We start from the raw sequence: 17,660 nt of genomic DNA on the forward strand, positions 1-17,660 counted from the left end.
AGCTTGTGCAAAACTTAAAGATTTCCCTTACTTTGTGATCAATTAACCTGGTAGTGGGTTGTCTCCTTATTAGATTCATCATGAACCAGAAGGGATTTTTGGGGTTCGGTCTATTTGATTCCATACTCAAAGATGATCCAATCTCAGGGTTGGATACTGATAAACTGGCCATGTTGAACTGTTGCACGCATAAACCAGTGATCTTGGTAAAAAAGTTGGAAGGTTTAATTGGGAGTTGTGTAGAATTCCAAAATACTCAAGTATCTATACAAAATAAACTGTCTTGTTTCTTGCTGAGACGATAGTGATACCATAAGATTGATGTCTGTGTGTGACCATTAGTGGAAAGCATGGATCATCCTGGTTACCTGTTAATTTTTGCAATTAAGTTAGAATTGCCTTTGCTGACAGTCTGATGCAGCTTTTTCAGGTATCAGTATGCAGACCTTAGTGAGACACTGGTTTGAACTCCCCACTCTAGTGAGTATCCAATCTAGTAAGTCACTATTGGGATGAATCTTTTGAAAGGCCGCTTCTTCACATGCCTCACAGAGAACCCATTTCAAGCAATTATTTAGTCAGACACTCCTAATTTGGTTTAAAAAAAGAAAGACTGTTTTAATACAGAAGGAGAAATATCATTGAAATTTTAAAAATCATGTGTGGATCACAGTCTCATTTTCCAATACAGGGTGTCAGTTTTGTGTACTAAATTATGCGAACCAAAGTGGGATCATTCTTCAATGGTAACAGGCTAATACCAACAATTAGCAGGTTTGATAAAATTGGTCTCATTTTATACTCATTACTTTTTAAGTTCACAACGTACCAGCAGCCTGGCTACCTTCTTAATTGTTGTTAAATTTGGACAATGGGGGTTAGAACCTTAGTGCGAGTATTGTTAAGATAGAGCTGTAGTGATGCAGGTGTAGATATGCTTCCTTTAAAAGATATTTAACCCATGCTGGTTCACTACTAGTGAGTATCTGGCACTCCTTTAATTCTGGAAACCATCATTTGTGGCCAATGACCTAAGCTGCAGGTGTTCTGATGTCACTAATGCTGTTGTTCGCTGCAAGTGCTTTGTGCATCTAACCTCTTTCCCCTTTTATGGAATCCCAATTCTGTAGATTTGATCTTTCAGAATGTTCTTAAAAGCATCTCTTACACTTTCAACAGATACCCTTATTTAAAAAAAAACCTTTGTGAAAGACACACATGAATGACAAATGCAAGGCAGCAATTTAAACAAAAAAATCACAAAAATATTCTGCACGATAAACTACTCTTACCATTATACATGGAGATTCCTCACATTTCTAAATAAATACACAAACTTGTTTCTCTTGACCTTTTGTAAACATTCTGTTTCTTCTTCCATTGAAAGCTTCATACACTTGTTTCTGGCGTTGGTAAAATTTCACCATTTTTTCCTGTCTCATCTTTTAAGAATTGCTCCACCTCTATGGAATCCACTGCTTCTGGTTCCTTCTGCTGCTCTCCTTCTTCCACACTTTCCTTTTGCTCTTTCACAGGTGGCTTAGTACTTTTGCGTAGACAAAAGAAGTTTCCAATAGCCAGTACCAGGGCAGACAGAACCACTTCACTCCCAGCCAGATAGAAAACGTACTTGAAATTATCTGTAGCGTCAAACAGCTTCCCTGTAACAGGTACAAGAGAAAAAGAAAATAAATATATTTATCTTTCACGTCCCAGCTGATGTGGGTGGATCGCATCACTTCAGGCAAAATCTTATTACTCTGTTCACAGTTTATCCAAGAATCCTGGATCAAAGCCCATTTTGCCTGTAACTCCAAGATGGAGGCATGGTATAATATTCCACAAAATGTTCTAAACAAGGGCCCCATGGCGTACTTCTCTCTCTGCTTCAAGGCCTTTTGTGGTTGGCTAGTTACAGAAAAATCATGGATCACTGTGTTCAAACCCTTCTAGAGAAGGAAGTCAGGAATGAGATGATTGAACCCAACTGGACTGCATTATGGGAAGGTGAGGAGTGGCGGTGGGTTAGGGAATAGGAGAGAAAAGAGACTGCAGGGACAGAGCCAATATTTTGCCACAATACTTAGAGTACCTAGTTATTTCTTTAGAAAAGTAGTTAGTACATTTGTAACACTGAATGCCATCCATTGTTCTTTCAGCTCATTGCGTTGGCTAATGCAATAAACGGACACCACTCCTGACCATATCAGTTCAAATGAATAGTCCCGCTGAAAACTTAAACCTCTGAAATGCTAACTGACATGTTGGCATTCAAGGCTTTTGTAATGTTTCTCTATTATTCTTATTTTGATACTGCAGAGAAGGCTCAAGCTAGTCTCTTTCCATAAAGATACACAAATGCGCATGCACAAATATGCTTGTGTGCGCACGCACTTACCAGCTCCTGGAGGACCAACCAACACAGCCATGGCTTCAACAAGCAATACAAGTCCAATGGCACTGGAGAACTTTTGGGTTCCAACAATCGCCATCAAGACTTCAAACTGCAGTGCTCCGACCATTCCATAGGACATTCCAAAGAAAATGCAAAACACTGTCAGGCCACTATAATCTGTAGCAAATGAGCCCCCTAGATCTGTAATTCCATTGAAAATCATAGCAAAGCTGAAAAGGTACACACAGCGAGGCCGGACCCGCTCCAACCCAGCAAGGACACCACAAAGAGGCCGGGCAAAAATATCGACAAACCCCAAGATAGTCAACAAGAAAGCAGCATCTGTGTCTGGCACTCCTGTATCTTTTGCATAGTTCACTATGAACACAGGAGGAACAAAGAGACCAAAGACCATGATGGAAGCTGCTATTGTGTATATCAGAAAGCCTCGATCCTTAAATACAGTGAAATCCAGCAGCCTAATTTTCTTCTGCACTTGTATTTTCTTTGCTTCTTCTATTTTCTCTTGTTCTTTGCGGGTAGGTTTCAGGGGTCTCATTAGTGCTGCACACGCACAGCAGTTCAGCAGCAGACCCCCGAGAATGAGGAAACCTCCTCGCCATCCATACACCTTTGACAAGATCTGACCTAATGGAGAGAGGCAACACAAGAACACGGGACTCCCGGCTGCAGATAAGCCATTTGCTAATGGGCGACGCTTGTCAAAGTAGCGATTTAACATGATGAGGGATGGTTGAAAGTTCAAGGCTAGACCCAAACCTGCAGTGAAAACAAAAAGGTGATTAATTTAGTTAAGGTCTTTTTTTTTTGGAGCGGCATGGACTGTTTACAATTAATTGAAATAACATCTTTAAACCAAACACAGATCCCAAGATGCTCCACAGAAGTGTTTTCAAACAAAATTGGACACCAACCCACATAATGAGGTATTAGGACAGATGACAAAAAGATCAGAAAAAGAGGTAGGTTTTAAGGTGCGGCTTAGAAGAGAGGGAGGTAGAGAGAATTAAGAGGGAATTCCAGGGTTTAGGTAGCAGAAGGTACAGTCACCAGTGGTGGAGGGATTAGGATTAGGGATGCTCAAGAGGCCAGAATTAGAGGAGGGCAGAGATCTCAAAGAGTTGTAGGGCTGGATTTATAACTGCATATGTTATGCTCAGTTTTACTCCTTATTCCCCCACAATGTTTTTTCCTCATAAGAAACATCAATCTTAAAGTTATTTACTTCTGTAGGGACCACCCATAAGTAAGCCAGTTCTCTGGAATTGATCTTAATTCTCCTCAGTTCCAGGTATTCTCCAAGGGAAGACTCTTTGTTTAATGCCATTGATTGTGGATGCCTCAGTCCCTTGTTCGGGTTGCTTCTCAATACTTCTAAGCCATTCTGCTGGTTGCCTTCTTTTGCCACAAGACTCTATGAGGACCTTAGTAGAATTTTTCACTAGCTTCAAACCAAGCAAACTTCCAGCTTCTTTTCCCTCATGAAATCCAAAGAAGTTAGCATTCTCCGCTGATAGTACAGGCCTAACTAACTGTTATTTACTTCGGCTATCTTCACTCAGTGAGCTGCTCCACAGACAAAATCCCAGCTGCAATTAAAAATCTTCAGCAAACACCCAGATAAATTGAAACCAGAGAATCTCCCTAAGCTCCACCCATTCCCCGTTCTCTACAGTTAAACTTTAATTCCCAAAACTAAAAGTTATAGTCTAAGTCACCTGAACCATGAACTAGATATTTGCAACAGCTTGAAGACAAAAAATATTGCAGGGCTAGGAGAAAAGAGTAGGAGATTGGGAATATTGAGCTATTACACACGCACAGAGCCAAATGGTCTGCTCCTCCGCTATATGAATTTATGACTCTTTCTGAAAAGAGTCACTTTAACTGCGAGTAGAGCCACATTAAATTTAAAATCTCAGTTAATGAAAATAAATTAAGTTTTTTTTTCAGTTTCAGCGCCACAGTTTCATACCAGCCAGAAAATTACAGTTTCAAATACATAATTTAATAATACATTTGTAATTGTAGTAACTTGAGGCACAACAGCAACCACAGCTGGAGTCCAAAGAAATAAAAATCTCCAAAGCCATTAACACTTTACTTCTTAATGAAGCAAGCTATTTACTGCAGGAATAAAAACTCAAAAGGCTGGAAATATTCAGGAGGTCAGGCAGCATCTATGGAGAGTGAAACCGAGTTAACATTTGAGGTTGTTGACCTTTCATCAGAACTGACAGATGGTCAATGACCTGAAAGGCTAACTTTGCTTCTCTCTCCACAGATGCTGCCTGACCCTAATGGGTATTTCCAGCATTTTTGGTTTTTATTTCAGATTTCTTACATCCGCAGCACTTTGCTTTTTCTAGATTGTTGCAGGGATTTCTTACCAGTGATAACACCAGTAGTCAAGTAGATCTGGATTATGCTGGTGCACAGTGATCCGAGTATCATGCCCGCTGATGCAAATAGACCTCCCACCATCATAACAGGACGACAGCCAAAGCGATTCACCAGAACACTGCACAAAGGCCCTGAGCGAAGCAGAGGAAGAAAAAAATTGGTTAGGTGACTATTGCAGAACAAAGAACTTTTAAAGGCCCAGTTTAATCAGTAGAGAAGACTTGCTTCCACAGCAGAACTCAAGTCAAATCAAAGATCTGGAATCGACAGTACTGAGTTACAAACTTAAGTTCTTGATTGCAAGCAACGTATTTGGCTATACAGTCACTTGGGTCAGTTGTTTACAATTGTGTTACAAGGACCTTTATTGACCTAGATGAAGGGCAAAGGGCAAAGGGCAATTGTGTAGGGTACCACCAGGAATGAATGGAACTTTGCACTGCATAATCACTACAGCTTGATAAGTTATGGCTTCAAGAAGCTTATGAATAGTAGGAAGGGGTTCTGGAATTTTGAAGACCTTAAGAGCAAGTTACAAGAAAAGTGTCGATAAAGTAGAGTAAGAAGGGAAAGAAAAGTGATTGACAGTACAAGAAAGAAAAGGGTTGATCTCAGCTATACAAGATTGGCAAGAATATGAAAATCATATGAAAATATGAAAAGAATATGGTATTATTTTTACCATATAAAAATATGGTATGATTTTACAATGCACTGAGATTTTGTCAAAACTTTCTGCAATCTTGTGATTCAGATTTGAATCTACATTAGTTAAACTAGTTATTCAACGTTTAGATTTTTAAATGATATGTGACAATTTTCTGAAGTCTGAAATGATAATGGCGCAGTGAGGGAAGTAGGCCATCCGACAGGTTATCTCCTTAACCAGGTTATCTCCTTAGTAAATCAGATTGGAGGATTGGAAAATTACAAGCACAAAGACAGAGAAGGATGTATAAACTAGACTAGGTGAATTCAATGTCAAATCTGGTACAGAAAGAAAAATAAAGGACAGAAGAAAATATTTCTGCCACCTCATTTCAGTCCCTCAGTCCCGCAGCAGGACCTCCAGGTAAGAGTAAGACCCCCAGGGTTTGTTGGGGTGGGGGTGGGAGTGGGGTTGGAACAGAGGCAGCCTTCCCATATCTCCTCTCTATTCCTGTGGTTGCTGAAGCCTCAGGAATCAACATATACTTCAGCCATTCTGACACCTGCTGGGGTCCCTTTAACTAGAAACTCTTCTTTTGACAGGTGCGGTGTGTCACCACTCCCACCTTCTGTCATTGGCTGAGAAATGCAGAAGCGGGATGCTAATACTATGTTTGAGTTATGGCAAAGTCCACTTCAATTACAAACAGATTCCTGACCCACTACTGGCCACCCTGCTGTGTGCAAGTCAGTCATGTTAAAATCCCAGCTAAAGAGAGGGAAAGAAAGATTGAATTAAGAGGAAAAAAAAGTTTTTAAAAATCAATTTTTTAAATTTCCAACAGCAATTAAAATCTGAAGGAATGAGGATCCACACTTTAAGTAGGGAATTTTCAGTGCCAGAGTGGTTGAACTGACACTTATCACTTTGTTAAGCAGATACTTAGACTGGAATGGACAAGACATAACTTTCCGTGGTGAGTTCTGTGCTGGTCTGCTCCATTATCTGAGGAATTGTGAATGGACCCGAACAGGGAAATCAGTGAAATAATCACCAAACAATCCATTCCTGATCGTGTGATGGAGAGAAGGTCGTTGATGAAGCACTGAAGATGATTGAGCCCAGGAGACTACCCTGAGGAATAGTGTTGAAATGATTGGCTGAGGTGGCTAGCTTCAATTGTCTTTGTCAGATACATGCTGCCAGGTCTGTAGGGAAGGTTGCGTGGTAAGGTGGGGAGCATGTTTCTTAAAAGAAAGACCAAGGCCTAGAAATTGGTTTGTGGCAGTTTCCGGCACAGAGTGGGTGGCGCGCCAGGAAATGTGCCTGAAGATGTCATCATGAGAGTCATATTGGGTCTCCTTGTCTTAAAACCAGAGAATTGTGGTCAATCAGTGTACTAATATGGCAAGCTGCCAGGGTCTTCCCAAAATTGGCCAACATGGATGCCAAGGCAGCCCAGAGGTAAGTTGGGGTAAGGTGAATTGGAGGGAGTGGGTAAGCCAAGCTTACATTACAGTTATGGAGCAAGGAGGGACATTTGAGTTCCTTTATTTCCACATTAAGATCATTTTTTCTAACGATTTACATTTCCAATGGTGGCCTCCAGTGGTCCCTTTAAGGACTTGTGGTGGTCCTAGAAAAATTGAGTAGATTTCTACAAAATTTTGGAATATGACCTAAAGCTCACATTGGGCTTCTGGTTATCATTTTTAAGAGTCCAGTGTCTGTTTCAGACAAATGCCCTTGACATGTGGGATGTCACCAGCTTCCAATTTGGCAAAAGGCTTGCCTTTGGGATATGGGAGAGGGAGTGCCAGAAATTCCTCCCACAAACATTTGCTTAGAGCCAGGGTTGGGGCGTGACACACAGATCAATTTCTCCCATAAAGACTTCAAAGGTTATTAATCTCTCTTTTCTACTTCAAAAAGTATTCAAAAGGTGTCACACAAGAGGTTATTACACAAAATCAGGGCTCCTAGGATTGCAGATAATATATTAGCCTGGATTGAAGATTGGTTAAAGAACAGAAAAAAGACATTCGGATCAAATGGAACATTTTCAGGTTGGCAGCCTATTAGTGTGGTACCGCAAAGATCGGTATTTAGGCCTCAGCTATTTACCATCTATCAATAACTTGGATATACTGACAATACCAAGTTAGGTGAGAATGTAAACTGTGAGGTCACACAGGTTAATTGAGTAAGTAAGAAGGTAGCACACCACAGCTTTCTCTAGGGCAATTAGGGATGGGCAATAAATGCTGGCCTAGCCAGCGAGGCCCACATCCCATGAACAAATTAAAAAAAGAACATGGCAAATGGAATATAATATGGAGAAGTATGAAGTTATCCACTTTAGCAGGGAAAAATAGAAAATAATATTTTTTAAATGGTGACTAACTAGGAAATTTTGGTATTCAGAAAGACTTGGGTGTCTTTATACATAAAGCACAGAAAGTTAGCATGCAAGTTAAGCGAGCAACTAGGAAAGTAAATGTCTTGTTTGCCTTTATTACAAAGGGATTGGAATGTAAGAGTAAAGAAGTCTTACTAACATTATATAGGGCCTTGTGAAAGACCACACCTGAAATAGTGTGTTTAGTTTTGGAATCCTTATCAGGAAGGACATATTTGCCTAAGAGGAGGAGACCGAATAGACCAGGCCTATATTCCCAAGAGTTTAACATAATGAGAATTGGTCCAATTGAAGCATAGCAGGTATATACTGGGAGTATGTTTGCTCTGACTGAAGAGTCTAGACCTAGGGGTCACAATCTCATGACAAGGGGACTGAAATAAAGAAAAATTTCTTCAAAAGTTTGTGAATCTTTGGAATTCTCTTACAGCTGTGGATGCTCAGCCATTGAGTACATTCTGCATACTTGATCAACAAATTTTTGGATACTAAGGGAATGGAGAAATATAGGGATAGTGCAGGAACGTGGAGTTAAGTTAGAGATCAGCCATGATCTTACTGAACAGTAGAGCAGGCTCAAAAGGCCGAATGGTCTACTCTTTTTTTTATGTCCTTGCGTTCACATTGCATCCTGTATACATTGCTGCAGACTGAAACTATTTCAAGATTAGGGGGAGGTAGGTCCTTGCAGGAAACTTAAACCTCCGCAATTAGACAGATAGATCCAAATAATAATATCTGGTGAACATACATGAGTTACTTGAAGTAACCATATGACAAATACAATTGCTGGCAACCATGGGAGGAATATGGTGGGCCTTTCCTGGTCCAGAAAGTTGTACATTGCCAAGGTGATAACAATACAGAATACATTATGTGAGGGTTCGGGAGATAAAACAGCGAGAGTTCGGGGGATAAAACAGGAACTCCGCCAGAATTCAGAAAGGTTGACGAAAGTGACATCAGCGCAAAGGGGGGAGGAGAAAGAGAGGAAGAGCAACAGTGGTAGGACACTCAATAGTGTGGGGGTACAGATTGGTGTTTCTGCGGCTGCAGATGTGACTCCAGGGTGGTGTGTTGCCTCCTTGGGGCCGAGGTGAAGGATGTCACTGAACAGCTGCAGGGTATTCTGAAGGGGGAGGGCGAACAGTCAGAGATCGGTGTTCATATTGGTACGAATGACATAGGTAGAAAGGAGGATGAGGTCCTGCAACAAGAATTTAGGGAGCTAGGTAGCAGATTGAAAAGCAGGACCTCAAAGGTTGTAACCGCTGGATTACTCCTGGCGCTACATGCTAGTGAGTATAGGAATAAGCGGATAGAGCAGATGAATGCCTGGCTGAAGAGTTGGTGCAGGAGGGAGGGCTTTAGATTTCTGGGTCACTGGGTCCACTTCTGGAGAGGGTGGGACCTTTACAAGTTTGGTGAGTTGCACCTGAGCCAGAATGGGACCCAACATCCTTGTGGGGTGGGTGGTTTGCCGGTGCTGTTGGCGGGGATTTGAACTAACTTGGCAGGGGATGGGATATGGAGTGGAGGTATAGTAGTAGGGGATGATGTACAGGCAAGTATAGAAGAAGAAAAACCCAAGTCAGTCTGGCAGGCAGAGGGTATATAGTCAAGTTAAGGCACAAGGGAGCATGGCAAAGCTGGGTGGCATTTATTTTAATACAATGAGTTTTGCGAGTAAGGCAGATAAGTTGAGGGTGTTGATTAACACATAGGGATACGATATCATTGCTATCATGGAGACATGGTTGAGGGAGGGGCAGGACCGGCAGCTCAATATTCCCAGGACATACAAACTTCAGGCGAGGGTTGGGGGTGGGAGGGGGGAGGGGGGGGGGTGTTAAAGAGGAGGTGGTGTCATCATGGTGTCATGATATTGATCAGGGAGTCAATTACTGCAATAAAGAGGGATGATATCTTAGATGGTTCCTCAAATAAGGCCATATAGGTAGAACTTAAAAACAAAAAGGGGGCAATCACATTGCTGAGAGTGTACTATAGACCCCCAAACAGTCAGGGGGAGATAGAAGGGCAGATATGTAGGCAAATCTCAGAGAAGTGTAAAAATAATAGGGTATAATAGTAGGGGATTTCAACTTCCTCAATATTAACTGGGATAGACAAAGTGTGAAAGGCTTAGAGGGACTGGAATTCTTAAAATGTATCCAGGAGAGCATTTTAAGCCAGCACATAGAAAGTCCTACAAGAGAGAGGGGCAGTGCTGGACCTAGTTTTAGGGAACAAAGCCTGGCAAGTGGTAGAAGTGTCAGTGTGGGAGCATTTCAGTGCTAGTGACCATAATTCAGTAAAATTTAAGGTAGTTATGGAAAAGGACAAAAATGGACCGGAAATAAAGATTCTGAATTGGGCGAAGGCTGATTTTAATGATAAGACAGGATCTGGCCAAAGTGGACTGGAAGCAGCTACTTGTAGGAAAATCCATATCAGAGCAATGGGAGTCATTCAAAAAGGAAATAGTGAGAGCGCAGGGCCAACATGTTCCTGTAAAGGTGAAGGGTGGGATGTCGAGGAATGTACAGGATTGGATAAGGAAAAAAAGGGAAGCTTATGGAGTAGGTACCGAGGGCTCAAAACAGCAGAAGCCCTAGGAGTCTAGAAAGTGCAAGGGGTTACTTAAAAATTTAGGAGAGCGAAGAGGGGTATGAAAAAACACTATCAGGTAAAATAAAGGAAAATCCAAAGGCGTTTTATAAGTATATTAGGGGCAAGAGGATAACTAGGGAAAGAGTAGGGTGCATTAGGGACCAAAGTGGCAATCTGTGTGAGGAGCTAGAAGACGTAGGTGAGGATTACAATGATTACTTTGCATCTGTATTCACTATAGAGAGGAACAATGTAGGTATAGAAATCAGGGAGGGGATCTGTGATATACTTGAACAAATTAGCATTGAGAGGGAGAAGGTGTTAGCGGTTTTAGCGGGCTTAAAAGTGGATAAATTCCTAGGCCCAGATAAGATGTATCCCAGGCTGTTGTGGGAGGCAAGGGAGGAGATTGCAGAGGCTCTGACATTAATTTTCAAATCCTCTCTGGCCACAGGAGAGGTACCAGAGGACTGGAGGACAGCTAATGTGGTACCATTATTCAAGAAGAGTAGTAGGGATAAATCAGGGAAGAATTAATCTCCACTTGGAGAGGCGAGGATTAATCATGGCAGACTGGTCAAAAAGGTAAGAGGCCATGGGGTCCAGGGAAATTTGGCAAATTGGATCCAAATTTGGCTTAGTGGCAGGAGGCAGAGGATGATAGTCGAAGTTTGTTTTTGTGACTGGGGGCCTGTGTCCCATGGCGTAACACTGGGTTCGGTGCTGGGTCCCTTGCTGTTTGTAGTGTACATTAATAGTCTAGTCATGAATGTAGGAGGTATGGTCAGTAAGTGTGCAGATGACACGAAAATTGGTGGTGTGGTAAATAGCGAGGAGGAAAGCCTTAGACTACAGGATGATTTAGACGGGCTGGTCAGATGGGCAGAACAGTGGCAAATGGAATTTAATCCTGAAAAGAGTGTGAGGTGGTGCATTTTGGGAGGACTAACAAGACAAGGGAGTACATGATGAATGGTAGGACCCTAGGAAGTACAGAGGATCAGAGGGATCTTGGTATACATGTCCATAGATCCTTGAAGGCAACAGGACAGGTAGATAAGGTGGATAAGAAGGAATATGGGATACTTGCCTTTATTAGTAGAGGCATTGAATACAGGCAGGGAGGTTATGATGGAGCTGTATGAAGCGTTAGTTAGGCCACAGCTGGAGTGCTGTGTGCAGTTCTAGTCGATTGCACTGGAGAGGGCGCAGAGGAGACTCACCAGTATGTTGCCTGGGCAGGAGCATTTCAGCTATGAAGAGAGACTAAATAGGCTGGAGTTCTTTTCCTTAGAGCAGAGAAGGCTGAGGGGGGACCTGATTGAGGTGTACAAAATTTTGAGAGGCATAGATAGGGTAGATAGGAAGAAACCTTTCCCCTTAGTAGAGGGGTCAATAACCAGGGGGCATAGATTTGAGGTAAGGGACAGAAGGTTTAGAGGGGATTTGAGGAAAAGTTTTTTCACCCAGAGGGTGGGGGGTATCTGGAACTCACTGCCTGAAAGGGTGGTAGAGGTGGGAACCCTCACAACATTTAAGAAATATTTAGAATGAACACTTGAAACGCCATAGCATAGAGGGCTATGGGCCAATTGCTGGAAAATGGGATTAGAGTGGACAGGGGCTTGATGACCGGAGTGGACACGATGGGCTGAAGGGCCTCTTTCCGCACTGTAAAACTCTATCACTCTATGACATGCCGCTTGCCTTTGGGCTTAAGTGTAACTTATTATCTTACTTACCTGTAAGATCTGTAAGAAAGCAAACACTGATGGAAATTTCTAATGGATTTGACAAGATTAATATAACAAACCTACACATAATGGATATTAAAATGCGGTACAATCATCCCAGAATAACTGAGAAACAAAGTGAAGATCTTTTCTATTTCCTGATTTAAATGTACAATCACACAGGGCAAAATTCAGGATACATCTGCAATGGTGCACAAAGGGGCAAATCTAATAAAGCTGACTGAAAATCAATGTTCAAAACTCACTAATGCATCATACTGAAAAACAAATCCACTATAAGGGCAGTCTTCCACTGAAGAAATTTCGATTACAAGTATCCAAGACTACAAGTGGTATTGGCATTTGGGTTTTGTTTGGCACAATGTAATTAGAGCAAATGCCTCAAGGTCAGGCATTGTAGAGAGTTTTAATTTTATACAACATCATAGTTGCACCAGCAGTGTACATTAGCAAGTCTATTGCTTACAATTGAACGTGATCTGTCCTTGTTGAGGATTGGCTCAGGGAAGCCAGTCACCATTAAGTACCTTACACATAATAGCCATTATTCATTTCTAAGTCTTGATGATAAATGTTGCAGCACATTTGACCATCAGAGCATCATAGCTGAGCTTGATCTTGTCCATAATCTATGTTTTCCCCCAACTCCCACCCCCTCCAAACCACCCCCCCCAACCCCACAACCTCGGAAATTGCTGAATAGCCATCAGAAACAAGAATCTTGGATAGCTTTCCCATCCCTATCCCAGGGAAGCTGAAACTAATTATAGTGCCTTTTCTGAGGTCAGACTTAGCAGAGACCAGGGTAAAAAGCTATTACCTACTCACTGGATGAACTTGCTGGGCCAACAGTAGTACTTATTTTTTAAATAAAAATAGAAAGGTGTGACAAATTGTGTGTTATTGTAAAACTGTTTCCTAAACACGTCATAGAAATGTTATCTAAAAAAACCACTGATATTGCAGAGGTACTATGGAGGAGAAAGGGGAAGTTGGTACATTTGTTTCTCAATGATATCAGCAGCAAGTCACGTCAGTGATGGACGGTAATTCAGACCGTAAGTTAGCAGGAAGAAACACAGCTGTTTACAGGTGTGGTGCACAAGTTACTTTACGCAAGCCTCAGTGGCTTGAGCAATCACAGAAAGATCAACAGGGCAGAGAAGATTTTTGTGGAGCCAGCAGGAGCATAAATGCTGATCGCACTAGAATAATTTACAAAACCTGTCCCATGTGGTATGTAATATAACTACTGCTCTAAAGCCTTTTTGGAATAACATGGTATCAGGGGTCACATGAATAGGGCAAGCCACAGTGTACAACGATATTTATATGAACATCCCCTTTTCATAATAAAAGCAAAACAAAAATTGCATGCACTACCTTTTGCAAGTTACTCGATATCTATAGTCCATAAATAAAATTATCATGTGAACAAAAAGGCTGCTTGTTATTTCTAGACTGATCCAAGTTTGTCTGTCCCTACACATGCACTGCACACATAATTTTTAATGCATTCAGGTCTTTTGGTGGCACGCATGCAAGTTGTTGTCAGTTTATCTGCAGTCTGCTGGTTCCTAAGATGACGTGGTTTCTCTAGGCAATTGTGTTGCTGTGGCACATGTTGCTTCTCGTTGAATCTGGAAGACTTCACACTCTGCATTAGCATCGTCAACTTCCTTCAAAGGGAGTGCAGCTCTTGACAGCATGTCGGCGATGAACATCTGCTTCCCTTGCTTTTTCTTCATTTCCTAGTGATATCCCTTCAAACAAAGTAATATCCTTTGCAAATGCATTGCAGCAGGTAAAAGCAGTTTGAGAATGATGCTTTGAAATGGCTTGTCATCAGACTTTACCACCACTTTCTCTCTCCCAAACGAGTAGTGGTTGCAATGCTCATAAGCAAAGACAACAGCCAAGCACTCTTTTTTGATTTGTGCGTAGTGTCGTTCAGGTTGCATTAATGGTCTGAGTACACATGCAACTGGTTGTCCTTGCTGCCTGAGTGTTGCTCCAAGTCCTGTTTCACTGACATCACGCTGCAGAGTGACTTCATTGTTGACATCATAGTATCTCAACGCTGGTGTGGTCATCATTATTTGTTTGATATGATTGATTATTTATTTGATTCAGCTTTTGAATCCTGGTCCCAAATCCCACGACATTTGTCGGAATATTGAATGAACCGTGAATAATTGCATCCAACCCTTCCTGCAGAAGCTGTCATTTATTATTAACTTTTCCCTTGACTATTATGCAGTTCTGGGTGTAACACCAGGCTCCGATAAGACCTCATCCAATTTTTACATAGAAATATACATAGAAAATAGGAGGAGTAGGCCATTCGGCCCTTCGAGCCTGCTCTGCCATTCATTATGATCATGGCTGATTATCCAACTCAATAGCCTGCTCCCGCTTTCTCCCCATATCCTTTGATCCCTTTCGCCCCAAGATCTATATCCAACTCCTTTTTGAAAACACATAATGTTTTGGCCTCAACTACTTTCTGTGGTAGCGACTTCCACAGGCTCACCACTCCCTGGGTGAAGAAATTTCTCCTCATCTCAGTCCTAAATGGTCTACCCCGTATCCTCAGACTGTGACCTCTGATTCTGGAGTCCCCCACCATTGGGAACATCCTTCCTGCATCTACCCTGTCTAGTCCTGTTAGAATTTTATAGGTTTCTATGAGATCCCCCCCCCATCATTCTTCTGAACTCCTGAAAATATAATCCTAACCGACTCAATCTCTCCTCATCTGTCAGTCCCGCCATCCCAGGAATCAGTTTGGTAAACCTTCGCTGCACTCCCTCTATAGCAAGAACATCCTTCCTCAGATAAGGAGACCAAAGCTGCACACAATATTTCAGGTGTGGTCTCACAAAGGCCCCGTACAATTGCAGCAAGACATCCCTGTCCCTGTACTCGAATCCTCTGGCTATGAAGGCCAACATACCATTTGCCTTCTTTACCGCCTGCTGCACCTGCATGCTTACCTTCAGCGATGGGTGTACGAGGACACCCAGGTCTCGTTGCACATTCCCCTCTCCCTTTTCTCTAAATGAGGACCACTTGCCCAATGTGATCAATCCAGCCCAAGTCAAATTGAGCTCTAGTGTTACTTCAAGCTACCCAGTTTTAAATTTCCTTCTGTGTTTCTGAATATTCCTGCCAGTGTTCACCCCCACCTCTCTCGCCCCATCAAAGTGCTCAAGCCCACAGCACCCTGCACGCCCCGACCCCCAAGCAATGCTGACTCTTCCAATATTGGCTGGAAAGGTGAGGTCAGGAGAGAGGATGTGGGAGTGGGTGAGCACTATCCAGGGGTGGGGTAGGGGGTTAGCACTCTCCGGGGTGAACATTGTCTGGCAGGGTGGGGAAGTTGAACATTGTTGGGTGCAGGGGAGCATTGTTGGGTGTGGGGGAAATACTTCTGGAGTGCTTTGACACTCCAGCTGATTTACTTATAGTTACGCTGGTCATGTGGGATGGGGGAGGAGTGGGAGGGAGGCAGTGACGTAGTGGTAATGTCACTGGGCTAGTAATCCAGAGGCCAAGGCTATTGCTCTGAGGACATGGGTTCAAATCCCACCACGGCAAATAATAAATCTGGAATTAAAAGCTAGTTTAATGGTGACTATGAAACCATTGTCAATTGTCGTAAATACCCATCTGGTTCACTTTTATTACTGAGAAGATCACGGGCAGCAGATACACGGGGACACCACCACCTGCAAGTTCCCGTCCAAGTTACACAGCATCCTGATTTGGAACTATATCGTCATCCCTTCACCGTCACTGGGTCAAAATCCTGAAACTCCCTTCCTAACATCACTGTGGGTGTACCTGCACCACATGGACTGCAATAGTTCAGGAAGGCAGCTCACCACCACCTTATCAAGGGCACTAAAGCATGAGCAATAAATGCTGGCCTAGCCAGCGACACCTGCATCCTATTAAAGAATAATAAACTAAATTTATACCTGCTATGAAAAACTTTTAAGTAAATCTGTGTAAGAGCTAGATTTAAGTATAGTACAAACAGCCCATGTCTCCCTGGCTCTGGCCATCTGATCCCAGGTCATTGGAATCATGGAACAATCTGGGCGGGGTGAAATCGGCAATCACAAGTTTAAACTTCCTGTTTAAGTACCACGGATGTAGTTACACTGGGACTTCCTCAGGGTCCTGAGGCATTTCAGGGATGTAAGTTGAGTCAGAACATTTGAGCCAGTTAAGTTCAAGGTCAATGGTAACTCCTAGAATGTTGATGGTGAGGGATTCAGCAATGGTAATGCTGTTGAATGTCATGGGGGAATGGTTAGATTCCCTCTTATATAAAAGCAAAATACTGCGGATGCTGGAAATCTGAAACAAAAATAAAAATAGCTGGAAAAACAGGTCTGACAGCATCTGTGGAGAGGAACACAGCTAACATTTCGAGTCCGTATGACTCTTCATCAGAAATGAAGAAATATAGAAATGAGGTGAAATATAAGCTGGTTGAGGGGGTGGGACAGGTAGAGCTGGATAGAGGGCCAGTGATAGGTGGAGGCAAAGAAGAGATTGCCAAAGATGTCATGGACAGAAGGATAAAGGGGTGTTGACGGTGGTGATATTAGCTAAGGAATGTGCTAATGGTGACATTAAGGGTAGAAAGCAGGATGAGCAAGATACAGATAGCCCTAGTGGGGGTGGGGTGGGCGGGATCGAAATAGGCTAAAAGGTGGAGATGAAACAATGGATGGAAATACATTTAAAAATAATGGAAATAGGTGGGAAAAGAAAAATGTATTAAAAAATATAAATTATTGGAAAAGGAAGGATCGGAAAGGGGGTGGGAATGGCGGAGTGAGTTCATGATCTGAAGTTGTTGAACTCAATGTTAAGTCCGGAAGGCTGTAAAGTGCCTAATCGGAAGATGAGGTGCTGTTCCTCCAGTTTGGGTTGAGCTTCACTGGAACATTGCAGCAGGCCAAGGACGGACGTGTGGGCATGAGAGCAGGGTGGAGTGTTGAAATGGCAAGCGACAGGGAGGTCTGGGTCATGCTTGTGGACAGACCGAAGGTGTTCTGCAAAGCGGTCACCCAGTCTGCGTTTGGTCTCTCAAGTGTAGAGGAAACCGCATTGGGAGCAGCGAATGCAGTAGACTAAATTGAGGGAAGTGCAAGTGAAATGCTGCTTCACTTGAAAGGAATGTTTGGGCCCTTGGACAGTGAGGGGAGGGGAGAAGTAAAGGGGTAGCTGTTGCACCTCTGCAGTTGCATGGATTCTCTCTTGTTGGGTAACAACCACACTACTACTATGTCAGAGATCAGCTGCCTCAGTGCAGTTCAGGGTTTGAACCTGGAGCTTTTCTGGTCTACGATTTGCAGATAGTGCCTTTTCCTTCAAAGTATTTGGGGA

The 17,660-nt window shown here is 42.6% G+C and overlaps 1 protein-coding gene across 2 annotated transcripts in view; it reads right to left on the reverse strand.

Moving 5' to 3' along the window:
* Nucleotides 1–592: 592 nt before the first annotated feature.
* Nucleotides 593–17,660, reverse strand: part of LOC144699756 (monocarboxylate transporter 4-like) — a 39,562-nt gene continuing 22,494 nt past the window's right edge. For both annotated transcript variants that reach the window (XM_078570967.1, XM_078570968.1), the window contains 3 exons: nucleotides 4,807–4,950; nucleotides 2,399–3,175; nucleotides 593–1,661 (listed from right to left, as the gene is read on the reverse strand). In XM_078570967.1, coding sequence (XP_078427093.1) covers nucleotides 1,390–1,661; nucleotides 2,399–3,175; nucleotides 4,807–4,950 — 1,193 coding nt within the window. In that variant the 3' untranslated portion in view covers nucleotides 593–1,389. The remainder of the gene's footprint in view (nucleotides 1,662–2,398; nucleotides 3,176–4,806; nucleotides 4,951–17,660) is intronic.

Source organism: Cetorhinus maximus, chromosome 24, assembly GCF_964194155.1.
Source record: "Cetorhinus maximus chromosome 24, sCetMax3.hap1.1, whole genome shotgun sequence".
Classification (NCBI taxonomy): Eukaryota; Metazoa; Chordata; class Chondrichthyes; order Lamniformes; family Cetorhinidae; genus Cetorhinus; species Cetorhinus maximus.